Source organism: Mizuhopecten yessoensis, unplaced genomic scaffold (assembly GCF_002113885.1).
Source record: "Mizuhopecten yessoensis strain PY_sf001 unplaced genomic scaffold, ASM211388v2 scaffold716215, whole genome shotgun sequence".
NCBI lineage: Eukaryota > Metazoa > Mollusca > Bivalvia > Pectinida > Pectinidae > Mizuhopecten > Mizuhopecten yessoensis.
The window spans coordinates 231,453-258,351 of NW_018480005.1; the positions used below are offsets into that span (position 1 = coordinate 231,453).

Consider the following 26,899-nt stretch of genomic DNA (forward strand, 5'->3'; position numbering starts at 1 on the left):
ATGCTTCCAGTCTAATATGGTTGATATCCATCACTTAGTTCCAGAGAAGAAGTCGCTTAAAGCAATATAGCCAAATTGCCCCCTTTTTGCCCCGCCCCTCAGCCCCCTGGGGGGTCAGCCCCACCATTTGTACAATTTTGATTCCCCACCACCTAAGGATGCTTCCAGTCAAATTTAGTAAAATTCCAATCAGTGGTTAAGAAGAAGAAGTCGTTTAAAGAAATTGTTGACGGACGGACGACGGACGACGGACGGACGGACGACGGACGCCACGGTATGGCATAAGCTCACCTTGGTCCTTTGAACCAGGTGAGCTAAAAAGATGAATGTCATTCATTTGAACAAACTTTATAGCCCTTCATCCCAGCATGCTACTAGCCAAATATCATCTCCCTAGGCCTATTGGTTATTCAGAAGTTGTTTAAATGTTTAAAACATGTTTCCCTCTGTGACCTTGAATATAAGTCAAGGTCATTTATTTGAACAAACTTCGTAGCCCTTTTTCCCAGCATATTACTGCCCAAATATCATCGCCCTAGGCCTCTCGGTTATTCAGAAAAAGTTGTTTAAAGGTTTTAAACATATTTGACCCCTGTGACCTTGAAAGTGGGTCAAGGTCATGTATTTGAACAAACTTGGTAGCCCTTCATCCCAGCATGTTACTGGCCAACTATCATCACCCTAGGCCTCTTGATTATTCAGAAGAAATTGTCAATCTGATTGAAATCATCTGTTACATGGCTTCGCCTGAACATCTGAATGTGCTGCGGTCAGGGTCACGTTCAAGTGACCTTTAGATGAAACAATCAGAGGCGCGCTGGCAAAAGTTTGCCAGCGAATCAGAATATCATGGTTGATAGATAAATAGCAAGGGGTATCGAACAGATTAGTTTTCCAAAACAAATATGGCGGCGGGAACTGACGTTTCTACGACGCCAAGGAAAACATACCCATTGGGTAATAATTGCGTAGGCAACACCACCATACAGTCCCTTCTTCTCTAATAAAGCTTCGAATATCTTTTTCTGTTTGGGTTTCAGACGATCAATCTCAAATAACTTAAGAACTTTAGCATCATTCTCATCAATGTCCGCCATATTTGTTACAACTCTGAGCGCCCTTTTGAAAGAGGGTCTCTGATTGGTCAAAATTTAATGAGTATTTATAAATATAAAGGTCACCTGAACGTGACCCTGACCGCGGTACACTCAGATGTTCAAGCGTAGTACGAAGTTAACGAAGCCATGTAACATATGATTTTAATCAGATTGAAGAAATTGTTTAAATGTTTTTAACATATTTGACCCCTGTGACCTTGGATATAAGTCAAGGTCATTTATTTGAAAAATCCTGGCAGCCCTTCATCCCAGCAAGTTACTGGCCAATTATTATCACCCTAGGCCTCTTGGTTTTTCAGAAGAAGCTGCTTAAAGATTTTAACATATTTGACCCCTGTGACCTTGAAAATTGATGAAGGTCATTTATTTGAACAAACTTGGAAGCCCTTCATCCAAGCATGCTTCTGGCCAAATATCATCACCCTAGGCCTTTTGGTTACTGAGAAGAAGTTGTTTAAAGTAAAAAGTTGACGCCGGACGGACGCCACAACATGCCATAAGCTCAATTGGCCCTTCGGGCCAGGTGAGCTAAAAACCAACCTGTTTTGAAGATTTTCATTTTACAGTGTACTTAAATTTGCATTTCCGAGACACCATGAAAAACACAAAAGTAAGTATGTTTACATCTGTTTTGAAGAATGTGAAGACTAAACATTACCTTAGAGAATAGCACCTTACCATCATGACATTGAGTGACTGAATAGCACCTTACCATCATGACACTGAGTGACTGAATAGCATCTTACCATCATGACACTGAGTCACTGAATAGCACCTTACCATCATGACACTGAGTGACTGAATAGCACCTTACCATCATGACACTGAGTGTCTCTGTCTGTTGCATTTTACTGAGGACTGCCCGTAACATCAAGTCAAGGTTTTCTCCTAGGCCTGCTCCTACCCCAATCAGTACCACCGACACCAAGCGGCCAATGAAGGAGGCAGTGTGTTCTGATGTCTTGGGGTCCAGTAGTTTAGATATCACCTGTATGATGTAATACAGGCCGTTGTGTCCTTGATCGTCACGCCAACCCAAGACCTGGTCCATGGCAACCGATGCAAATGCACGTAAACATTCGCCTCCACTCTGTTCAAGCAATTAAACAAAACACAGTGAAAACTTAACAGGGATAATCTAGGCTCTTTTTGCTGAATTTGCTCATGTCATGTTTTAGAGTTGCACCAGTGGTCTCAAGTTACAGAGTACAACCTTCTGTTTATATTCTGTTGTCTATTCCAATAAAACATACATCCAACGTCAGGGCTGGAGGTTTTGTTTAGGGATACCACCAACGAACTTTAATCCTATTTTTTATAAGTATGAGGAGTAGGCAGGAACTCAACCATAAATAGAAACCCTTTATTTTAAGGTCCTGCAGTCAGGCCTGGAATAGCATAGCCTGATGATAACCACTGCGTCAATATATCACATAATTTGTTCCCCCTACATACAATGGCTTTTGGTTCTAGATTCATTAAATAATTATAACGGATCAAGGCTGACCTGCATAGTGGCATTGTCATCTGAGTGAAGGGTGCAGTGGACTGCCGCTGGAAATGCAGACTTGATCATGGCTTCTGACAGCGGCCCAGGGCAGCTTCTCAGCATCGTCTCTAACACATCCAATGATTCCTGTGAAGGTGTGCATCAACATATCTTATAGCTCTGGCCAAAGGTTATTCATGACATCACAAAATTTTAAAAAAATATAATATTTCAAAGTTTCGTTAAGAACGTCTTTTCCATGTGTGTTACTATTCAATTTTTGCATTTATAATGAATTTACATGGTAGACAGAAAATCAATTAAAGTGCATAATAGGATCATAGCCATATCCAGGTGTGAATATTTTTCCAAAATGAGGGTTAATTTCATGAAATTGTGTTACTCATTATGTCCGTTAAAGAAAGTATTTAAAGTCTGTAATTAATTCAGTGTTAAAATTATTTTACAAAATTACACACATGCAGCGAATAATATGATTTCTACCACAATACGCTGTGTTATTCCACTCTCAGATCATTGTATAAAAACGCTGTCTGTTAGATAAATATGAGTTATATACCACATGTGGTATATGACCTACACAAGTTTTGATTGGTCGAGAAGATGAACTTTGACTGGAACGACTTTTCTTTGTTTACGTCGTCTGCTGTCAACATTCGACAGATGTTGGTGACTTTGTGAGGTTATGCGGAAAAGGAGGTTATTAAGGCAATATTAAAAGAAGATAATACTTAAAGATTTGATCGCTAGTTTCAGGCAAAATTGCTGCAGACGCTCAATATCGTTTCGACGTCACACCGTCGTGTGTCCAGGTCGTGAAACCAAACTGTCACAGTGTCGGAAAATATTTCGTTCTCCCAACGTCCCGTTATTGCTATTTGGACGGTCTGACTATGGCTGAACTGTCACTAAAAACATCAACCATAGAACCGTCACGAAGAAATGTAGGCCTATGGTTTTGGACATTAACAGCGATAAGTTTGTCTTCGTCACTTGGCGGGAGGAAGACTTCATACGATATGCTTACGCGCATATGGTTAATTTATATAAATTAATGCAATACTGCTACTGCCAATATTTAAAGTCGTTCATCTATTATATTTTTTCATGAAGTCGTTGCCGAAAGATTAATTTTGACAATTATTAGATTTGTAAAAAAAAGAAGCCATTTTTGAATATTAATGAGTGACTTTTTACATATGGTTCATATCACTACGCCAGCCTTGTCTCCGACTGATCATGAGTTTGTAGTAGAAACAGATCACACGACTCATGGTTGTGGAGTATGGTCTTTATTTCACTCACGTTAGTTAAAGCTGGTGTCTTTTGTAACTTTTGAAAATTAACTAACTCAAGTGAAATAAAGACCATATTCAACAACCACTCGTTGAGTAACCTCTATTGATAATATGACATTATCAGCTGAATGTCTTTTTTCGTGCATGTATTAACGTTCAATTTGGCACTTACAATGTCTATACAATGGTAAACAGAAAGTAACTGTTTATACATGGTAAACGGGAAAGTCAACAAAAAGTTCATTTTTAGGACATACTGATAGTTCCCCCAAGTTTTATGTGTTAACATGCAACTTTAACACATGTTACAGTGCAGGGATTTAATTTGGGAAACAGATGGCAGGTCCTCTCTGGCAAATTCCCAAATTGGAAAGGGCTCTTGCACTATTCCTTTGCAGAAAGCACCACAACAGAACAGTTCCTGGGCCATTATAGAACAATATTCATTTTTTTTTAAAATATTAAATCAAGCCCAACACTGGTGCCATATTTTAACCATTTGATGCGACACCCGTACTCACCACAGGCAAACTGACAGGTACTTTGTCCGGGGACTGTAGGATGCTCACAAGAGTTGGAAGTAGCCTTTGTTCTAAAGGACCTATACAGTTCTCATTTCCCGCAAGCACTTTGAAAATGTCATGCACAATGCTGACAACCACAGGATCTGAAATCAAGTAAAATGACAAAATTGGCAGGAGTGCTTAAAGCAGGATAAAATACTACTATCTTTATGCTTATTTTTATCAATCATACAATCTTTACACAGTAATCCAATCGAACTTGCATTCAATTTAACTTGAAAAAAGCCCTTCTGATTGATATGTGTCACCTTTGCTCCCCTTTGACCATCAATGCACATGTCAAGTTTGGTTGGTGTAGCACTAAAAGTTTCAGAGAAAATAACTTCAACGCAAAAACTGAATGTTGATGGAAATGCTGAAAAAGTCAATGGACCATGAAAGGCAGGCCGCATCCAGCATTTGATGCATGTGTCGAGATGTACTACCTAAGATGCATCTACGGTCCAAGTTTGGTTGGTCTAGCACTTATACTTTCAGTGAAACTAAATTAAACACTAAAACTAAATGTTGACGCTGCCGGAAAAGGAACATCTTAGTCTTGCTTTCGCTTCTTCATCGCGGCTAGACAAAAATGTTATTTTTTCATTCAATTTTGTATGTGATCTTTTATTTGGAAATAAGAATTTATCACACTCCCAACAACTTTACATAAGTTTGACTTCTTTGATGAAGACTGAATATCTCCTCTACAACTTCATACTGGACAAAACTTACCACCAGAATATTTAAGGAAGACGGCTATTGTAAGAGGTGTCACCTTGCTCTCCACACTTGCAGTGTATCCTTTATCTACCTAAATGTGCAAAAAATCAAACAATTGATTACATCTATGTAGAGCATCACAAAGAAATCCACGCACAGATTAAATCTGAGAAATTTAAATAACTCGCCTGTATCAACATTTTTTTTTACATTCCGTGCAAGTACTTAGCTGAATTTTTTTTAATACTTGTTTCAGAATAATGTTTGCCTGTCTGAACAAACTATAAGACAGCCACTACACTGAAATTTCACACTTGCCTTAGTCTTTGATACAGCACTTCAACTATATTTGTTATATTTTTTAAACTTTAAATAATTATGAGACGAGGAGAAGGGGAAGGCAATTTTAAATTTGACATCACATCATTACTGTTTTAGGATACACAGTAATATCAACAATTTTGATTCCTTTCTCCTCTATTCCATGTTATAATGAACTAGAAAATGTCTGTAAGACATAAATGCCCCCCGCTCAGGGACGGGACAGACATGGGCAACACTATATGAGCATCAGCAAAAGCTTTAATCAACATATCTCACCGATAATACAACTGAAAGCGTCTCGAGGCATAGGGAGAGCACATCGGAGGAATATTGGGTTGCTATGGCTGTAAGGCCCTCAACTATATTAGGTAGAAATGGTAGCAAAAGCTGTGTATCGTTCTTGTTCTTGAAGTGAGTGCAGTAGCTGAAGATGGCACGGATTGCAGATATCCGTACTGTGGCAGGCTGGGTCGCATGGAGGCCACCAATAGTTGACTGCAGGAATCTGTATGATGAAAACGAAAGTTAGGAATGTTTTAAAGCATAGTTGCTGCATAAGTTTACAATGCATAAAGACATCCAACCATTATCAAAATATTGATTTATTCTATGTGTATCATGCAAAAAACCCAACAAATTACTCTTTTCTAAATTGAAAGTTAAAATTTATCTGAAAGTTATAAATCTAATTCATATAACAAGCAAATGATGTTCCCATCTTAAATTTCAGAAATGAAAAACCAGTAATATGTCATTCAATGTTTACAAGACAGTACAAACCTTTGTAACAACTCTGGAGTCATGACTTCTGTGTACCTACTGGCTGTCCATAGACATCTCCCAACCAAAAATGATGCAGCTGGGGGTAAAAAAGTACTATTGACGCAAATGTTTAACATGATATAATTCTTTTTCACATTAACTTGAAAATTTTAATTTTAAATTTTATCACACTACCACAAAATTAATCAGAATTCACCAAAATAAATTCATCCTGTAACTTATTTGGGCTGTAATGTACTTAAATTTGAAATATTCAACAACTAAATTTTCAAGTGCTCCGCAATTCGAAACTTTTAAAAATTTATTTTATTTCGCATATTAAATTGGAAGCACAGAAAATGGTATGACCATAATTTTGATATTCACTTTTCATATGAATCCTGAAATGAAATACAATTTATAGAAAGTTGCTGGAGGGCTGGAAATTCTGAAGAGAAAAAAGACCCTTAAAAACTGTTATCAGGTAAGTTCCTATTACTTAAATTGCAAATAAAGACCATCTGCCTTTTGGATGCTTCTAAAAACGTGAGATATTCTTGTTCTGGTATTAATTATGTTTCCCCATCTGACCATCTACCTGAGTAGTTCATATCTGTCAGCACAACAGATTGCAGGAAACCCGTGATGTCAAACTGGACCTTGCCCGACTGTACCATATCCACCACTAGACTCATCACACTGCCCATAGCCAACATACAAGACTCGTGCAGCTTCCACCTGTCATTACCAACAAAAGTCAAAATTAAACATTTTTTCAATACAATTACCTATAGATAAGTGCAAAGTATTATCAATCAGGTAATTAATATTTTACTATTTCTTGAAAACGATGAGACAGAGAAGATGAAGCAGGCTTTCTTCGATATGAAAATAATACATGCAATCGTACAAACTCTAGCTGATAACGGAGTTAACATTTTGTCCCCCGTCTCATGACATCAATTCTACAACATTTGGGCTAAAACGGGACAGGACTGGGGATTTGTAGTGGTTGTAGATCCAGAGACCAGTTCCAGCGGGTTTCCTAATGAGGATTTTGTTTTTAAAACTTTTGTTTGTTGTTGCTTAATTTCTTAAAAGACCATGATAAGAGTAGGAATTTGAATAGGCCAGATGCCAAGAACACCCCCTGGATTTGCCACTTTCTGAGATGTTACACCAGAAATATAAATAATACAAACCAGTTTTCATTTCCTGAGTTTTTAATCACTTCAGCATTCTGTAAATGCCTTGTAATAGCATTACATAGGGCCGGGGCACTTATCGTTCGGAATTCACTTGATAATGACTGAAATGTAAAATAATTATCAGTATTCTGTCAACAGATTTACTCTAAGCTGAACTGTACCACAAAGTTTATCTTTATTTAAGTGGTTAAATAGTTGCAAAGTTCCATTCATGTAATGTCTCCTGTATTTACTGAAGCTTGTTTGATACTGCAGGTCAAAACCTGTCTAATGCTCTGGCAAGTACAGTCAATCCTGAAACTTGTAGGCTAAAAACTGAAACTGTGGGAGATTCAGATGACCTTTAAGAATACAGAAGTGTAGGTTACAACCTCAATGTTCAGTCCTACGCTACCAGGGCCCACTTGTATAAAACATCTCAACTCTTGAGATTTCCTCAAGTCTAAGAGTTCCCATAGACAATACATTGCTTGAGATTTCCTCAAGTCTAAGATTTCCCATAGACAATACATTGCTGGAGATTTTCCTTAACTTTGAGATGTTTTATACAAGTGGGCCCTTAAGATGTGCAAGCCTCAACACTTTTGCACTTAAAATGATTCAGTGAAATTATGTTCAATGTAAATATAGGAAAGACTTCTAGGCAACAGTTGTTACACTTTTAAAATACCTGCAGATCCAGTGCTTAGATGAAATTAAATTGTCCAAGATATTTATAGGATACCACAAATTCTCCTCTATATACTTACCAGCAACAAATCTTGTGCAGATATTCTCACGGAATAAGAAAACGAATCATCATCTTCATCTTCCACAAACTGGTCTGGGTTATTTGTCCACATTTGTACCTATACCAGTGCAATAGATTTGTACATTTGTTAATGTATTTCTCAAATGTCAAGTAACAGGAATTAAAATCACACCTTGCGTTCAAATCTTGCTGACTTTTGAGTACAAAAACCAAACAATCTGTAATTTCTCACTGGTGTTCTCTACTCCAACAATGTTAGAGGTTTTACACGGCGAAAAACTTTTGACAGGCGCCGCGTAACCTCTAACTGCCCATAGCTGATTTTCCCGATGCTGACGATCACATTTTCAAAGTTCGGATTAAGAAAGAGGATATCGTGTTTACATACATTTAAATGGTCAAAAGGGTCCAAAAAATAATCTTTTCCATAAATCCATGATTATATGAGAAAAATTTCGTGTCAAAGACATAAATAATGAGTTTCGAAACGAAGCAGACAGCATTTGCCATGATTTTTCCGGTTAATACAAAAATGGATTACATGTAATGTTTCACAAGCGGAATACAAACAAACTCCGTATCATTTCGTTCCGTTTGAAATCCCCCCTGCTATTTTGTATTAATCCAGAAGCCATGTTTTAAATGTAGGTCAGAGATGTGCTACAACGACATGGACATGTATTTTGAGTGTTCTAGTCCGTAATATACTATATATTTGTGTCTGTGGCATACATATGAGATCTATATTATATAAACCGTGAGGAGACATCGTTGTCATGAACTGTTAACCACTTAAGTGAGTTTTTCAAGACGATTTTGTTCCGCCCGGATTTCGGGCGGAAACTGCATCAAAGAATTAGTGCTTCGGAAATGAGAGGTCGCAGTCGGCAAAATCATATCCGATTGAAAAAAGGCCAACCAGCGCCCTCTCATGTTATGGGAGTATGGTGTTCTCATGCCTTTATGTACCAGGAGCATTACTTATGAAGAAGTAATTCTCATTTAAGTTGAGAGGACACCTTTATCTTTTATTTTTGAAGTTTTCACTACTAAAAAAGACAATTTGTTTATTATGTAAATTTGATTTTCTTTCAAGATTTTTTCAAAAAAATAAGATCGTAATTTAACATAATCATTCCATTTTTTATAACACATTTCACAGGATATTTATCCCCCACTCCAAATAAAATGTAAATTTAGATAAAGTTATTATTTCCACAGAATCATAAACAGCATCCAATTTTCATATAAGTAACTGAACACATATAAAAGAATAAAACTGGTTACCTGATCTTCAGTCATTTGCATATAGAAAATCACATAGTAGATGATGTCATCAACGGATTTCTTCACAGTAGTTTTTCTAAATTGAGGAACTTCAATCAGCACATGGACAAACTCAAACACACTGTACACTAAATTCTCAAATCCTAGCACTTCTCCTGCAGAAAAGACAGAAAACAAAAAACATTAAATCAACATTAAAATTCTATGCATTCAAATCCAGATGAGACACCCCCTCAACAAATCCAACTGACTTTAAAAAGAGTGACGTCTATTGAAATGTCATCTATGATCAGAAGAGTGAAAATTTACATCAAATACAATTTTGGTGGTCCTCACAATTTTTCCTTCTTGAAGTCTAATGCCTTTCAAACTTTGACTGACAAGTTTCCACAGAATATACACTTAATATTCTGCTTTCCAAAAAGATCTCCATTTGATGACTCCGTTTGGAAAATCCAATGATAAAAAAATATCATGTTTTTATTTATAACATTCATTTAAAAAGCCACAATTGTTTATTGAGTCACATTTCCAATCTAAAGATGATCAGAACTGTTCAACATTCATGAAACAAAAAGTTCAAGTCCTAAATGTGTCGAGGAAATTTATCAATTTCAAACAGCAGGAGGCAAGATGAACTCCTTCATTCTTCGTAACGAAAGGATTAATTTCGAAGATTTCCTTTTTCAGAGAAAAAACAAGATACGTGGGTTTTATTTTACTTAGTAAGGGAAATACCTATACAGATATAGTAAAATAATTATTTGTGAAGAAGTCACTTTCCCTAACAAGCTGTATGGGTTCCTCGAGCTGATGCCTAGTCAGTGGTTATAATTTGTTTCTTTTCTGTCAATTTCACAGTGTAAAATAAAATCTTATGGCACGATGTTGCAAGGTCTTAATTTGGAGAATCAAACTATCTGACTTGTGTTAAATGCTTAATCTTGACACACAAATAGTTAAATTCCTTAAAGTATAACATATTTACAAAGATAAATTTTCAAGTATAACATAGGAGCAATAGTATGTAGGTAACACTTGAGAACTAATTTACATATAAATCATAATTAATCATAACTGGATATCCTGTAGTTAACATTACATTCAATTAAATGGAAAATAATTTCGAAGATTAAACCAAAGAAACCAACAACAACTGTAGAACCATTGATTTATGTTTAAAGGGACTATAAGGCAAAGTTAAATGGAAAGTCTTTTTTCTGATGGTGATATTTGATCAAAACATTCACATCTTTGTTGTAATGCATGATAAAAAGGCAAAAAGATAAGAATGTTGTCTAGACACTAACTAGGCTGTTTTCTTAATAACAAACATTTGGTAGTGGTAGAGGAACACATTTGAATTTTCAGAGTGGTTTTGATAGGCAAGAAGACGTTTACATGTAAAGTAAATGTGTTTGTTCATGATTCATCACTCAAAAATACTACCCAAGATATTTGAATATTGGATTTGGTATAAATTATTTTTTATATGACTCAAAAGTATTTGAGTCAACAGGAAAACAGTGTTTCAAGACTCATCAATCCAGAATTACCTGCAATTACCTTGGGGAGGAGTCCCTTTAAAGTTTTTAACCAACATAAAAAATGTTTTCAAGTACGTCAAATGAATTGTTAACCAATGAATATACTTACCGGGCAATACATCATCTGAAGTTATAATTTCAACTCTATAATGAGGCGTTATAAGTTCTCTTGTTAATTAGTTTCAGATCTTCTTCATTCTGATGGATTTATTTTACCTCATTTCTTAACATGCAATATATTTCAAGGTCTGAGAAAAAAACCATTACCGATAACATTTTATTTCTCTTTGTACTGCTTTTGCAATCTCATTAAATATTCATCTTCCAATTGGATTTTCTTTTTGTCAAGAAAAATCCAGTATTACATCGAATGCCCAGCATTAATTATCTTATTTCACATAGGTACATGAAGATACAGGCAATAAATTCAAAAGTGGAAATACAAACGAAGGCTACATTGCATATCCGGTTGAAACGGTTCAACTTGTTAAGAAAACGCCAGGCACAGATCTGGACCGATGCTGACCTTAGGAAAATTTGGCATGTGTAGATTAAGGGATCGAGACGTACCTGACCGAAACTAAAATGCTGATTATTGTTAGTTTGCGTTATTTCTTTCTAAAACAATGTCAAACCACATGTAGTTTTTAAGATATGTTATGTAATTCAGTGGATGCATGAAAGAAGGGCACAGTATTCTTGATACATTGTTATTTATTCTCCGAAATTGTGCATTTTTAGTTGGTCCAATTGCGTTGGTTTATCGAGGAATATTTCTGCGCCATCTGTACCGTTTCAACTGGGATACTTGAATGTAACCTTAATCAGATGAAAATCCCACTTACCATCAGAATCCACTGGGTCATTGGCATCGTCAATATTGTTTACTACAGTCCTCACATAGCTTCACAAAGGTTAAGGAACAACAACAGACACAGTGGTAGGTTAGAACTGAAATAACACACAACAAGTTGGATACCCCTAAAGATGGAGAGAGGCCAGTTGTTCAGAGCTTGATTAGGCTCAACCTGTCTTCAATGCAAAATTTTCAAAGTGATATTTTAGGATTATTTTCTTGCTTTCCCCGTGTACAGACATTCATTCAAATCCCCATATATTTATTTTCAGTTGTGAATGTCTATTTTTTTTAAATATATGAGACAAAATATTTGCCTTAACTGGTCGATGATCACATACATATAACGACATCAAATTGTATAATTTTTGTTTTTAGTATTTTATTGATTCTCAACATAAGTCACCTCTTACGATCACGCAGTGGGATACAGCAGGCCTAAATTCTTTCCCCGAACCTGCACAGGTCTCTTATCAACAACCAAAAGGATACAAATCTGCACTCTGTGTAAATATAGACCAGATTGGAGGGAGGATCTGTGCCAGCCACTGAGACATCACTTTAGGAAAGCTCTTCACCAGTGTTGTAATCACCTGTAATAAAACATACTCATGACATACAAGAAAGTTGTCAAGTGAAACAAAGCGGAACCAATATCTTGAAAGCTATTCAAGATTTTTTATCCCTGGCATTGTTCAAAATATATTCATCCTGTCTTGAATTTAGTCAACCTCATTTTATTATGGTATTAGAAAGGCCAGCTTTTACTTTTTTAACACGGGTCTAAAATAACTTCAAACAGAGCTTTTCACTGTGAATGAGAATAAGTTCGCCAGCATTGTTATTTCAGAATTGTTAAAGTACCTTAAGAATCTCCATCTTGAGTCCACTGTCTGAAGTAGGACCATCAGGTACCTGTAGCGCCTGGATCAAGGCCTCTGTAAATTGTGGTACAATAGGAAACAGCATCTGCTTGGCACAGCCCTACATAAGTAGAAAAAAAAAACATCAAAATTTAGTGATCGCCAGTTTATTTCCCAGTTAGTACTAGTTTCTGCATAGATACCATGGTATAAATTTTCAGACCTATCAATTTTAAGATAATGTATTCCATATGAAACTAATTTGAAAATATCCAGTCTCTTATATAGATATTTCCATTTAAGTGATATTTATACATAAACTGACTTTGTAAATCTGCTTTTAAAGAATGCTCTTAACGGGGTTAAAAAATGTGAAACTAATATGAGCTCCCAGTCATCTACCAGGACATTTTGTCATGAGGTAAAGACTATCACTTTATCTAGTGAAAATGTTGTCCCGATGATCGAGTATGATCTATGATCTTTTGAATGAGATCAGACTTAAGACAATCAATAGTAACTGATATAATTGACAACAAAAAATAATAAAGAATATCCTTCAAACAATTAACCTTCTTTCCATTAAAAAAAACCACTTTATGATTTTAGAACCCCAAAGATTGCCATTTTGTCTTTCATTTAATTGCTTCTCCAGTTGTCTTCAAATGGAGGAGATACTATATGTTAAATGTGATAAATATGGAAGAATTACCAAATACTTAAATAATTGAGACAAACAGGTCTTCTATGGCATCCTTAGAAATAAGGAATTTAACAGAGGAATTATTTCTCACTTTAGGAAGACACAGAGCTGTTGTGTTGAAATTGATGTCTTTCATAATTTCTGATGCTAATAGGGAACTATCTTTCTCTATGAAAGTGAAAGGAATTTTGTAAAAGTACATTTGCTAAAATTGTGAGATAGCTGTAACATTACCTTGTGTACCTCTGACATAGTAGCGATCATAGCTGCACACACATTAAAAATGTTTACAGCTCGGGCCCGTGTTCGTATTCCAAATGCCTGAAAGGAAACCAAAAACATCATCAAATGCAGGAGATTCCAAAGTCTGATCTGTGTAGGTCATAAATGTCATTTGAATGATGGACAGTCAATAGTTATAACCAATGTTACATGTATAACATCATATGCTTCATTTCACACTGGAAAAAATAATATTCTGCAGTGCTATTGTTACAATGGGGGTTCCCAGCTTCATACTTAAGTCAAATGCAACCAGAAGGTAAGAATACTATGTCATCTTGATTATGGAAGCTTTGCACCACTACAGTACTACAGGGTAGTGTTACAAAATTTGGCTGCATTCAAACAAGACTTATAGGGATTAATGTTTTTGATGCTGGAAAAAAACATCTGTTTTATTTATCATATTTTAAAAAACCAGTGTACTACATCCCTTTTTTTCAAATGGTGAGAACTCTTGAATGTTACCTCAGCTTGTAAGAAGATTTTGTACATCTCTGGAAGGATGACTGGTGCTACCTGTCCCATCTGTGTGTCAGTTACATCTTGGGTGAATTCTACAACAGTGAAAGAAACCAATTTGTTTTTATACAGTCTCGAGATCTAAAAACAATAAATACTCATCAACTATGCAGATGACATTTCTTATTTTATTCATCACTCCTGAATGTTTATGAATAAATAGAACAAATGCATGTCTCTAACCAAGACACATTGTCTAGTATTGATGCATTCTGTCACTTAAAAGTGGTATGAATATTTCGAGTTAGAGAAAAGAACCACTGTCCAATCAAATTATATACCTGTCAACACCCTCATGGCTCCATGGACAGTGTTGAGGTCACCACTGGTCAGTGCTTCCATCAGGATCTGGAAGAGCTGGGGCCATGCCTCCGGCCAATCCCAATGAGCGATTGCAGATATAGCGTAGGCTACGCTGGTGCGAACCTTGCTGATTGACTCCTTCAACCCAAGTGGTAGCATCTGACGAATCTGGTGCTTAGCCTTTAAGAAAATGCAATAGGTTTCTACAATATGATGATTATGACATTAATTGTAAGGAGTGTTACAATATATCACAATATCAATATACTGAAATATCTACCTATCTGCATTACTTCACACACAATACCTTATCAGGACTTTTTTCTTTACTTTGGAAAAGGGGCATGTGGCTTAGAGTTTGGAAAATTGTGTCATGGTAATGAAACATGGGAATTTTGATAATACGGAAAACTTTTTCCCCCCAAACTATTATTTGAAGTACTAAAACACCGAAAAACACTCTTTATTTATAATACTTAGATGTTGCATTGTCATCTGACAGCATTGTTTCTTTTTTGTAAGTTCTTTTTAATTATTATTTTGGAGAAAGAATTTTGGAAAAATACCATTTCCCCCCCCCCCCCCCCGACCTTGTTATATGCATTGAATTTTTCCGTTATCGATCCCAGCCTATAGACATAAGTAGTTTTTTAATTTCAGTGTAAGATAACTTTATCCACAAAGACATGACTAAGGCCAAACAAAAATTACTTGTGTTTCTGCTATCATCCTCAAAAAAAATAGGGTAGCTAGGTTGGCAAATAGAGCAGGAGTTTTGACTTAAACAGTGTATATCACTAAATGCCAATGCAATTTTTGGGTAGAAATGAAAGTTTAGGGTATGTATAGTTAGCTGAAACACAACATTTTTTTTATTTGGCCTAAGGCGACACTAATAATAACTGAACGATAAAGATATATATCACATAATCACAATATCTTATGCTTTCTGACAAAATGATACAGAGCTGGGCACAGCATTTTCCCACTTTCCCACAGCATTTTCTTCTCCAGAAATAAATTTAATGGTTTCTATAAAAGTTATTGAGTTTTGATGTCAGCCATAGTAAAAGGCCCTCTCAGTGTCTGCAGTAGCTCAAGTTTGTGGTTAGAATGTTTAAATAAATGTTATGCAGAAATGTAACTTTTAAACTGTCGCAGTAGTGTTACCTTATTTCATAATGGAAATATCATTTTGGTTCTTTTTACTATTTTTGGAACAAGGGATTTAGCAACTGGGCAAAAAGTGCTATTATAGTACCCAACCTGTAAATAAGGTGTCTTACGACTGATAAACCAATCCAATTACATTTTCTGGTGTTTCTGGTGTACGGAACTTCTCAGAGTGCTGGGACCAATGGGCTTCCACATACTGCTTCAGTAACACCGATGCCAGCTGCCTAATGGCTAAGGGACCCTGGGGATCAACTGTCAGCTGAGCGAGATGGACACCAAACTCTGTAATAATATTTCGACAGCTATGGGTAAGTGTTTGCTTTGTTAAAAATGAATGAAAGAAAAACTTATTGTAGTGCCTGCTATTACTATCTGTGTGATCATTGACTCTATTCAAGTGTTATTTCAATTCCTATTTTTCGAGACAGTATAAAAGTGTAGTGGAACTGAACTGGGTCTATTGTCAGCACCAGGTAACTCGACAGTTAGTAGAGCATCTGTCTAGAGTTCGGATGATATCAGCTTCGAATTCCAGTCCGACTGTTGCAATTCTCTTTTCCTGTTACAAAATTGGCAAGCTTGCAAACCCTTGTTTCAAGCACTGGGTGAAAGTTTGGCCAGGGAATACCCGAACTGGGTTGTAAATAGTTGTGCCTTTGTAGGCGAAGACTTAGAAAAAGGAGGGAGGAATGTAGCGGAACTGGACTCGTGACAACAAGGTAGCTCAATTGGTAGAGCCTCTGTCTAGAGTTTGGAGGGTCTTTGGTTCGAATGCTGGTCTGGCCATTGCATTTAATTTCTTTATCCCGTACGTTACTAAAGTATCACTATCTCTAAAACTCAAGGTAGAATACATCAATCTTCTTAAATATTGATTGTCATTTGTGTAACAAGAATGGGAATTACACAATGTAAAGACTGGGAATCAAACAAGCTCTGAAATCTAGACAAGTTCTCTAATTTGAATGGATGTCAAAGAGTAATATTAATTTATTATAAAATTGAACTCGAATTTCAGTCAAAGTTTTTCGAACCTTGAAAACGTTTTTCTGACACCTAGTTTTGAGGTACCGACAACAAAAATCTGCTATCAATGAACAAAACTGAATACATTTTTCAATAAAGAAGAATTTCAGACCCGTCTTTTTGTTGATTATTTACTCCCAGGTAATTTTGTCAGCACCTCAAAACTTCAGGAATTCCACGTTCTCATACAGTAGTACCCTCTGTCTGGTGTCAGGTTGTTTCACCCTAAATCCTGTTTGCCCCGGGTCGTTTCACACTTATGTTTTGCCCTAAAAATGTTTTGAGGGCAAAATCTTTAAGTCCTGTTTACTTGTGTATGGCTGTTATAGTCTAATTTGAATTTTTCTCCCTTAGCTTTTTTTAACCCGAGTTTCCTCTGGTCCTGACACCAGACTTAAGACATTTTGACAGATAGATGTCTGGTATGTGGCCAGAGCGCACTACTATATGAAAATGTGGAATACTCCGACACCGTTTGGTTGACACAACACATACCTCACACCATTTTTGTAGGTCATGGGAGTGAATAATCATCAACAGGCTGTTCTGCTCCAAACCGAAAACAAAATATATTGTTCTTGTTCAGATTCCCTGACCGCCTCTTTTTGTTGATTTGTCACTTCCATGACCTACAAAAATGGCGTTCGCTCAGGTGGGGAAGTTTGAACGATTAAAATCAAAGGACTCTACTGAAAGAATTAAGCTGCTCTTGGTGATAATTAGCGTGGATTTGGATCAATAAATAATCCATTTGTCAATATATGTGAGGTATACATGTGTTGCGTCATAGAAGATTTTATTTATCAGCACCTTAAAACTTTCTGACACTGTTTCCACGGTTTCATAAATTAGTGCGCTCTGGCCCCACACCAGACAAGTAAATTCTATCTGTCAAAATGTCCGTCTTGTGTCAGGGCCAGAGGAAACTTGGACTAAGCCTTTTTTTGTTATAAAACTCGTTAAGATATGCACTTGGTCCACCAGATCTGCAAATTGAATGTAGCATGAATCCTTTCGACAAATATTTGCTCATGAAACCACGGACTTGGATCCAATTCTGTGGTGAAACATGAAAATGGCGTAGTGCGGACAGGATTTAAGGCGAAAAGACCCTGATCTGCTCAGGCCCCACAATAGACCATCTGATTGTAACAGGAGAAAGAGAAATATGCAACGGCCAGACTGGGACCATCCACCTGTGGGTAAAGTGGTTTTTAAGTGTCTACGAATCATCCGTACCAAGGTTTCAACTTGGTGAGTGCATCTGGATGATGGAAATGTCAAATGAGGGGGGTGGGGCATGTTTCTTGTATGAATAAAATTAGAATGTCAGAATATTTCACCTTAAATGAGGTATTGCGTTCTTCATAACGAACCAATACCAACTAAAACATTATTTGTGACTTTAATCACTGACTATCTGTTGTTGCATGTTCATATAACGATTGGCAAGTCTTGTTCCTCCATTTTATCCCGACAGTTTGCAACCACGTGCAACAATATATGACCAGTTGAAAGACGTACAGTAAGTTTTTACCTTCTGTAACCTCGAGGGCTTTGATTTGTTCTTCACCTGAAGCTCTGACATTTTGTAATGGGGATAGTATAGAGTTGAGACTCTCAACAAGAGCCTCTTTCAATGACCGGTTGTGATCTCCTACTCCCGCCATTTTGAAAATGGACATTTGGCGGGAAAATTGATTAACATTTAATTTGACAAAATATGCTCTATTTGACTTTAAAATATCATGTTTCACCAATAATATAATTATTTAATTCGTAAGCATTAATGCTTTTAATATAAAAATGCCTATCAATAAAAAAGAAAAAATCAAAACATCGGAAATAAATTGCCAGCTTTGTGATAGGCTAAACTTTTGACCCAATAAATAGTTCTTTAGAATTGTTTTAATAAATATATGTATTATAATCAGAAAACTTCATTACTGATCATAATTGTATACAATGAGCACATTAGATAGTTATTTTGAATATATAATCTGACAATGAGTAGAATTATCGTATCTTATTCAAAACAAAAGTCGGAACAAATAGCTGTGTACGTATTTGATGTTTCACGTTTGCCAACGACATCCGGTTTACCGGCGAACAAGAAGGAGCCGGCTCATCTGTTTTGAGAAAAATCCAGTATCATCGAGCTTATTCCAAAATGAATAAGATCGTTTTGTGTTTGTTTGTTGTCTCTGCGTTTGCATCTGTTTGGTGCAAAGCTGGACAAGATTCTATTGACTCGGGTTTGGTCGTGAGTAAAGTCGATCGAAAGATAGATGCAGCAACTCATCTTGTCAAAGTGTCGGCGTCACTCACAGTGGAAAATAATGGAAATTCAGCTGTAAAATCATTTTTATACGTCATTGACGACTCCATGAAGGACCATTTATCGTTTTTTGGAGCTATGGTATGTCTTGATGGGAATGCAATATAATGCCAATAACTTACTAATAATATCGTCTGCTTTTGACGACGTATTCAACCAATCATAGACCGACACGTCTGACAGGGGTCCGGTCTGACAGTACGACGCTTTCATTTTCCTCGTTTTAACTTTCGGGTCCTATTGCTTTATTTGACAATATACCATTGTTTGTAGAAAATTAAGATAAATTATACAAAATTGATTGCAGCTATTCTGCTAAATTTATGTCTACTTACAGGAATTCTAATCGTTTCGAGACATGACACAAGTCGTTTCGGGACATATGCAATTTCCATTTATAAATAACATTTCGCTCCCAATTCATAAAAAGTCCTGTAAATACACAAGTATGGTTTTAGACTAGGACCTACGTCACGGCTTAACTAGGATCATTATTGTTAACAGATTGCTAGTGGGGTACCTGCAAACATTTACCCGATTGACAGTGTGTTGTTACCTGGTGAAACTAATCTCATTATTAAATACAGATCTAGAGGAACTTATGAAATTCAACATTCAATTTCTTTCGTTATTGATGGGTTGATTCCTTGTTTGATATTGTAATACATTTAATATGTTTTCAATTCACTGTAGTATATTCTCCATTATTGACATTAAGACACGAATGAGTGAACTTTGATTCTAACAATGTTTTAAGCATTTAATTTTTCCTATATTGAAATTAAATTTCACGTCAGTAAAAACGTGAAACGACCTGACACCACTTGCTGTACTGCACTTACTGTCAGTAGTATACTGTACCTGTAGTGTTGACCTCTGGAACCTCCATCAGAGGGATTTGTCATCACGCAATTTGATACAATTACTGGCACCAACATTAGATTGTGCATAGATCTACCAGTACAAAGTTAAAAACAACAGTGTCTCTTGGATAACCTTGCTTGATGTTTTTCATCAATGAATGGTTCGGCGCTTCAAGAAGATATCTGGGATGAAAAAAAACATATTTTACAAAATTCTCGACTCCGTTAATGTTATTGCAGGTTATATAATTATCGCAGCACTTGACTGCACTGAATATTACAGAGGCATTTAAAATGCTCGAGTGACATGACTGAAAAGTCGAGACGACTCTAAGGTAGAAAACGTATGCCTGACATTTGGTCAGGAATTGAAAGTCATTTTCACTGGACGTGTCTTTTGGACCGGCATATTTCGCAAAGACCAAGTTTTCTAGCGGGAGAATATATTGCAGACACCAGCCACAATGAATCAAAGCAAGCGTTTATATACCAACTTGGATGATAAGAACCATTTGGTTTCTCTACTTTCAGAAATTTCAAAAATGTGAGAATATCTGTACACTAGCTTTTAATGCAGTGTTTTGGCTGTTTGAATCGGTGTAATGTTAATGCATACATATTTAAATTGAGTAGCATGCAAAGCCATACATGTTTGTTGAAGATAGATATCTTACAAAATGAATTAATGGATAGTTGGTCATGTCTGCCATCAGCTGCGTGATGCAACACCCTTTTCTTTCCCAGGCAGATCTTGGGAGTTGGCATGTACATATATTGGTCTATCTTTTGTTGCTTAATTTTGAGCTCGTCTATGCTGTTGTCGTAATTATCAATTTCATTTGTCAAGAGCCATTAATGAAGTGAGGGTATATAGTGACTTCTGATGAAATCTTGAGTACTTGAAACTCAAATAAAGCAATAAATTTCTAGAAGTAATTGTTTCATGAATGACAGTAAGTACTTACATTAGTTCATGTGCCTTCACAGAAATCATTTATGATTCACATTTAAAAACAGCCATTGTTTAAGTTGAAATATATTTCCCTTTATCATTGTTTGTTTCAAAAAATCATGATTATTTTCATTTCAGACGTCGGATGATGATGAAAAATTAGTGGTTGCACAAACATCAGTTGCAGGTCACAGGTAAGTACAGGTAGCATCAATATGATCTGATCTTATCTGATCCAATAGTGATTCCAAATAAAACATGTGTAAACCTTAACAGATGGACATGAAACATGACTCGATAAATTTAAGCTTAATATGGGATGGGTACGGGTGCCTAAATGAAAATGTTATTGTATTGATAAAAAAAATCCTTTATAGCTATTTTAAAAGTGTTATTAATTATTTCATTCTAGTGGTAAGCAGTTTTGGAGAATCAACTTGCGTACTGACCTTGGGGTTGGAAAGACGGTCAAAGTTGACGTTGATACAGTGTTTGCTCATGCACTGCGTCCCTATCCCTTAGAAATTGTCCAGAGCGAGAAACAGCAGGTGGTATTGGAAGGAAATGTCTACTTTTATTCTCCCTATGTCACAAAGAGCCAGACAACTGTGGTGACTGTGGCATCCACTGCCATTGAATCCTACAGCAAGTCTCCGAAGCCTGTCGCCGAGAGTGAAAAAACCATCACATATGGACCCTATGAAAAGCGTGAACCTTTTACACAGGTACTTTTTTGGCGGGGGAGATCCTGGACCATCCAAATTATTTTAATTAAAGCAAAATTTAATTCCTTGTTTTTGTCTCGTAAAAATGATTGGTTAATTCCTCCATGTTTTGTAATGCCTGTCCTCGGGTGCTTTATATTAAAAAATGCAATGAACGTCCGTAGGGAAAACATTTCTTTTGCTCTAAGGATGAAAATTGTGGAAAACAATTTCTTTCTCAAATCTTCATTAATATTGCTTATGGTATCTAACTAGCTTGAGGTAACTGTTAAAATCAGTTTAACCGAAAGATACTGTGTCAGTTGTCCTCATTTACAATATTTATGCTAGTAATAAAACAAACAATAAAAATCTAGAAGGTGTGAGCTTTAAGAACTGAATGGATCTGAACAGAGTTGAGGACCTAATACCGATGGTTACAAAGTATTTTGGCATTTGATAATTAACCAAGAAATATAAGTTTTCTATTTGATTCCCTACTTTTATCAAACTTAGATTAAGAACAATATATCATAGTTGTCCATTACTTTATTGTTAGAAATTTTCAAAATTTGTAAGGGCAGTTTAATGAAAAAGCAATTCAAACGTGAATAAAATTTTAGAGGACACGGAAATACGTATTACTTTTATTTGCTCCAATATGTTGCATGGAAAACGTTAAAGCCAATTAAACTGATTTTGAGAAATAATTGCAATTATAGGCAATCCCACAATATTTTTTTTCTACATAACGTGAATTTCATGTTTTTTTGAACGAAAATGTTAAAACTATTTTGATGTAGGATGACGAATGTATTTAAGTGGAATTTCTAAATACAAGGTTTTGTTTTTCCAATGTAGTCGGAGCTGAAAGTGCACTTTGAGAGCAGTGCACCTTTCCTTGCTGTGACAAGCATGGAGCGCATCATTGAAGTGTCCCACTGGGGTAACATTGCTGTGGAGGAGCACATTGACGTTCGCCACTCTGGGGCTAAACTAAAGGGACCTTTCTCTCGCTACGATTACCAAAGAAGTCAGGATGGTGTCTCTTCTGTGAAATCATTCAAGGTACAGGAGCATTAATGAGGGAAACATCTTTTTTTCATTGTTAATCATAGGTTTATCCTGGAATTTGAGAGCAGTGGGCCATTTCAGCAATGTTTAGTCAATATCAAAATAAAAAGTGGCCATTCTTTATAAAATTAAAAGAAAATTGAAAAATGGAGGGGTCATCCAGGATGATCCCTGTGGTATTAAATTATTATTTTTATCGTTTGACCAATTTCAGACTGTTTTACCTGCTGCTGCCAAAGATGTGTATTACAGAGATGAGATTGGCAACATTTCAACCAGCAACCTGAAGGAACTTGATGACATGGTGGAGCTGGAATTAAGGCCCCGCTTCCCTTTGTTTGGAGGATGGAAAACACATTACTACATTGGTTACAATGTACCAAGCTATCAATATCTTTTTAATGAAGGTAGGTAGCAATCTGTCATGTTCCTGTGGGTTGGTGCAGAATGCTTTAGTGAAGATTTCTTATGTAGTGATATATATACTATAAAGTGTAACAATGCATTGAATAATTGTGTTTTAAATTGGTTTCAAACTATATATTAAAAACATCTTAACAAGAATATATCTCATTCTGGAAAGTTACAGTACAGTATCTGAATTGTAATTAAGTTCGGGGTTGTGTAATGGTTGCCTTGAATTCCATGCAACAGATTGACTTGAATGTTCACAGGTGACCAGTATGCTTTGAAGATGCGCTTTGTAGACCATGTGTTTGATGATCTCCTAGTGGACCAGATAACTGTCAAAATCATCCTGCCAGAGGGTGCAAAGTAAGTTCTCACAGTTTTCAATTTACACAATTTTGTTTTCAATTTGTTGATATCAGCAAGGTCTGTAACCCAATATTATATGAAAAAGAAGCAATTTAGTGAAGTTACACATTATCCATTAAATTGTACAAGTGGAGAAATGAAGAAACCGTCAATACTTGATAAAATCTCTATTCAAATTTTGTGTATTAAATCATACACCAACCTTCAGGTGTAAACATCTGTTATATCTCGAGTGACTTCACCTGCTGAAGTGTATTAAGCTAATACAATTTGGCAAATTGAAAATTGGACAATTCATAAAATAATTTTCTTGAAAGAAAAGAATCTTTACAGGACATATCAGCATACATGTTTTTTTTATTGAATTAAGTAATAAAAAAAAGTAAAGTATTACAAATGACTCAAATTTAATGCATTCTAATTGATAGAAGTATAGATAATTCTGTAGGTATTTTACTGACTAGCTTTCTTCTTAATTGTAACTGGGTATTTGTATTCTTAACTAAATAACTTTAGTTTTGGAATTTATTCTGTTTCCCCTTTAGGTGATATAAAGATATTAACCATTCTCTCTGAATTCAGGAACATGATGCTGAGCACTCCATATGATGTTGTAAGGGGAGATAACCAACTTCACTACACTTACCTTGATACCATGGGACGGCCAGTGATTGTGGCATACAAGAGTAATATGGTAGAGCAACACATCCAAGACTTTGAGGTCAGTGCTCAATGCAGAACAAAAAGTCAGTGTTAACAGCTTTCAGGGAAATGTTTGGTCTATCAATTTTCGGTTATGAAAGTGTTCAAATATATATATATATGACAGTTTGACGTAACACAGTGAACCAATGAAGTATGTAATAATTTGTCTAAACTGTTCCAAGTGTCACAATTTTATATGCACAAGTGAAAATTACAGGAATTATATGCATATATTTAAAAATATCAATTTCTCAATTATCCATTATAAGCAAAAGGGTTAGGTGATGTACTTAATGATGTTTAATACATATATAAAGTACATTGCATAACATATTTGTGAATTAACATATATTTGTGATTTGAAAATGAATTCTGTTTACTTTTCATAGCTGAGGTACACCTTCAAGAGGATCATGCTGCTTCAGGAACCTCTGCTGGTTGTCGGAGCTTTCTACCTCTTGTTCCTCGTTGTCATCATCTATGTTAGAATGGACTTCTCCATTACAAAGGTATGCTGGTTACACCATTCACACAAAGTACCAATTAAACTCTGTATTTAGCTTCTAGAGCCATAGTGATATTTTAAAAGATCTGTCTTAAAAAGGGAATGATTATTTGATGGAACTAGTATAAACATATAGCTTTTCATGCAATATAAACGGATTTCAAGACATAAGGTTATGATAGAAACGGATGCAATTTTCTTGGTACACTTTCAAATGATCTTTTATCACTGGCCTGCCTTTCAACGTTATTTTCTGTGGTTAATAAGGCCTCAAGTACTTTTATAACATTGGTGTAAGGCTGTTAAGAAGCTTAACCCCAAAGTGATCAAAGGATTACAATAAAGATATTTTTGTAAATAGATGAGATAGCAGTATGTGCTGGTAAAAAAAAATGCCCAAAAATTCATATACAAACACTCGACTTGAAACACAAAAAGACCAGGATCTCCAAATGTGATGATTGACAATCATTATGATTAATAATGTCTTATTTGGTGAGTTATTTCTTTGTATAAAATACAAGAATGGATACAAATCACACTATCTTATATTTTGTTCCATATCATGAAAGTGATGCTTCATTTAATTGCATGCATTAAAATATGAAATGCTGTAGCTTATATTTGTATTTATTGATAAATTGTCCATGGAAATATTTGTAGGATGAAGCCAAGGAGAGCAAGATGAGAGTGGCCAGTCTGGTGGAGGATGTACAGAGTGCCCAGGACAAGAGGAGTGCTCTCTACCAGAGCTATGATGATGCTACTAACAAGTATAAAAGTACTAAGGAAGCCCCTAACTTTGCTGCAAGTAGAAAGAAAATAGACGGAGACTACCGTCAGCTTACTCAGCAGATACAAGGGTTGCAGGGCCAACTCAAGTCTGAGGGGTCAGATCTAGCCGAAAAGGTACTCTCAAATTATTTGAGAAATTGTGAAGATGCTTTAAAAAGGAATCCAGATCATATTGAATAACAGATTTTGTCAGTAGACTATGTATTGTTTCCAACATAAGTGATATTATAGTCTGTGGAACATCACTTATGATTGTTCCCGTTTCTAAGTGCTTTGAGTGTTACAGTTTTGAAAAATATTATCTCCCCTTAATTACCTTTCAGTGTAATAACACAATCACTTTAAATTTTGAAAATGTAACATTTGAAGTTAAAGCAAAAAATGCATCTTTCTCACATTTCTTTTACTTAAATTTGTGGCAAAATGGATTATAGACAAAGTTAGGTATATAAAATAAACGGCTGTAGTAATGTGTTTTCAGTGGAAAACAAGCTGCTTTCCTTAGCTGAAAAAGTGCCTTGTTAATGCCCCACACCCACCTGATATTGTTAGCAAAATTGATTTTTAATCCCAACGCACAGACAGCATACCATGCAATATATTCGTTTGACCTGTCTGTGATACTAATATTGTCATTGTGTTGCAGGTTGCTGAGCTCCAAAGACTTGACAGCCAGTATAAGGAGCAGATACAGCAGGCCATCAATGCTGCTGAAAAGCTGGTGCAGGGCAAGATGAATAAGCAAGTCTACATAGATTCAGAAAAAGTTAACACCACTAAGCGCGAGGAACTCTATAATAAAATGGAAAGTTTAAGAAATGGGCTTTAAATTAATTGCTCATTAGCATATGCTAATCATTTCTAGTATTGGCATTTATAGGACACTATAAGTGTCATGAAGTAACATATTTAAATGTTTGGTGTACATTATTCATCCAATCTCAACTTGTACATTATTTGCTGAAATAAAACACTGTATTTTTAGTTTGCCCTACTTTTGTATTTGTCCGTTTGATTAGTACATAGTCATGGAAAGGTATATTAAGACAAATATAGGGACCACAGTGGCAAAGTTGTTAAGGCATCTAATCGTCCAATGATCACTAGCCCTCCGCTACTTGGTCGCTAGTTGAGGCCTACATGGGTCAATCGACAGGTACTGGCAGCTGGTAGGCAGGCAGTTTTCCTTCACCATTGCATATACCCTCACAAGCTTCAAATCTAGGACATGACGCACTCGTCTACATCTACATCAGCCGTTTCCTCCATCTTTACTTACAACATGACCAACAGGGACGACAAACCACTAAGCTGTACGATTTCGATTTAAGATCATGAACTTTCCTTTTTTGACAGCAATATCC

General features: G+C 35.9%; 2 protein-coding genes across 3 annotated transcripts in view; one reads left to right on the forward strand and one right to left on the reverse strand.

Annotated features, from left to right (window-relative positions):
• Positions 1–18,493, reverse strand: part of LOC110442130 (importin-9-like) — a 27,545-nt gene extending 9,052 nt beyond the window's left edge. For both annotated transcript variants that reach the window (XM_021485594.1, XM_021485593.1), the window contains exons 1-18: positions 18,360–18,493; positions 15,930–16,078; positions 14,599–14,800; positions 14,264–14,352; positions 13,748–13,834; positions 12,812–12,931; positions 12,440–12,540; positions 11,937–11,995; positions 9,545–9,699; positions 8,256–8,354; positions 7,501–7,607; positions 6,897–7,036; positions 6,317–6,395; positions 5,813–6,041; positions 5,225–5,303; positions 4,448–4,593; positions 2,626–2,754; positions 1,933–2,208 (exon numbers count right to left, since the gene is read on the reverse strand). In XM_021485594.1, coding sequence (XP_021341269.1) covers positions 1,933–2,208; positions 2,626–2,754; positions 4,448–4,593; positions 5,225–5,303; positions 5,813–6,041; positions 6,317–6,395; positions 6,897–7,036; positions 7,501–7,607; positions 8,256–8,354; positions 9,545–9,699; positions 11,937–11,995; positions 12,440–12,540; positions 12,812–12,931; positions 13,748–13,834; positions 14,264–14,352; positions 14,599–14,800; positions 15,930–16,078; positions 18,360–18,492 — 2,379 coding nt within the window. In that variant the 5' untranslated portion in view covers position 18,493. The remainder of the gene's footprint in view (positions 1–1,932; positions 2,209–2,625; positions 2,755–4,447; positions 4,594–5,224; positions 5,304–5,812; positions 6,042–6,316; positions 6,396–6,896; positions 7,037–7,500; positions 7,608–8,255; positions 8,355–9,544; positions 9,700–11,936; positions 11,996–12,439; positions 12,541–12,811; positions 12,932–13,747; positions 13,835–14,263; positions 14,353–14,598; positions 14,801–15,929; positions 16,079–18,359) is intronic.
• A 397-nt stretch (positions 18,494–18,890) lies between these two features.
• LOC110442128 (dolichyl-diphosphooligosaccharide--protein glycosyltransferase subunit 1-like) lies at positions 18,891–26,524 on the forward strand. Its single transcript, XM_021485588.1, has 10 exons — positions 18,891–19,241; positions 21,114–21,169; positions 21,388–21,700; positions 22,541–22,747; positions 22,968–23,160; positions 23,428–23,527; positions 24,113–24,251; positions 24,625–24,744; positions 25,404–25,649; positions 26,182–26,524. The coding sequence occupies exons 1-10, from the start codon at positions 18,993–18,995 to the stop codon at positions 26,362–26,364; spliced, it is 1,806 nt and encodes a 601-aa protein (XP_021341263.1). The 5' UTR covers positions 18,891–18,992; the 3' UTR covers positions 26,365–26,524.
• Positions 26,525–26,899: the final 375 nt, after the last annotated feature.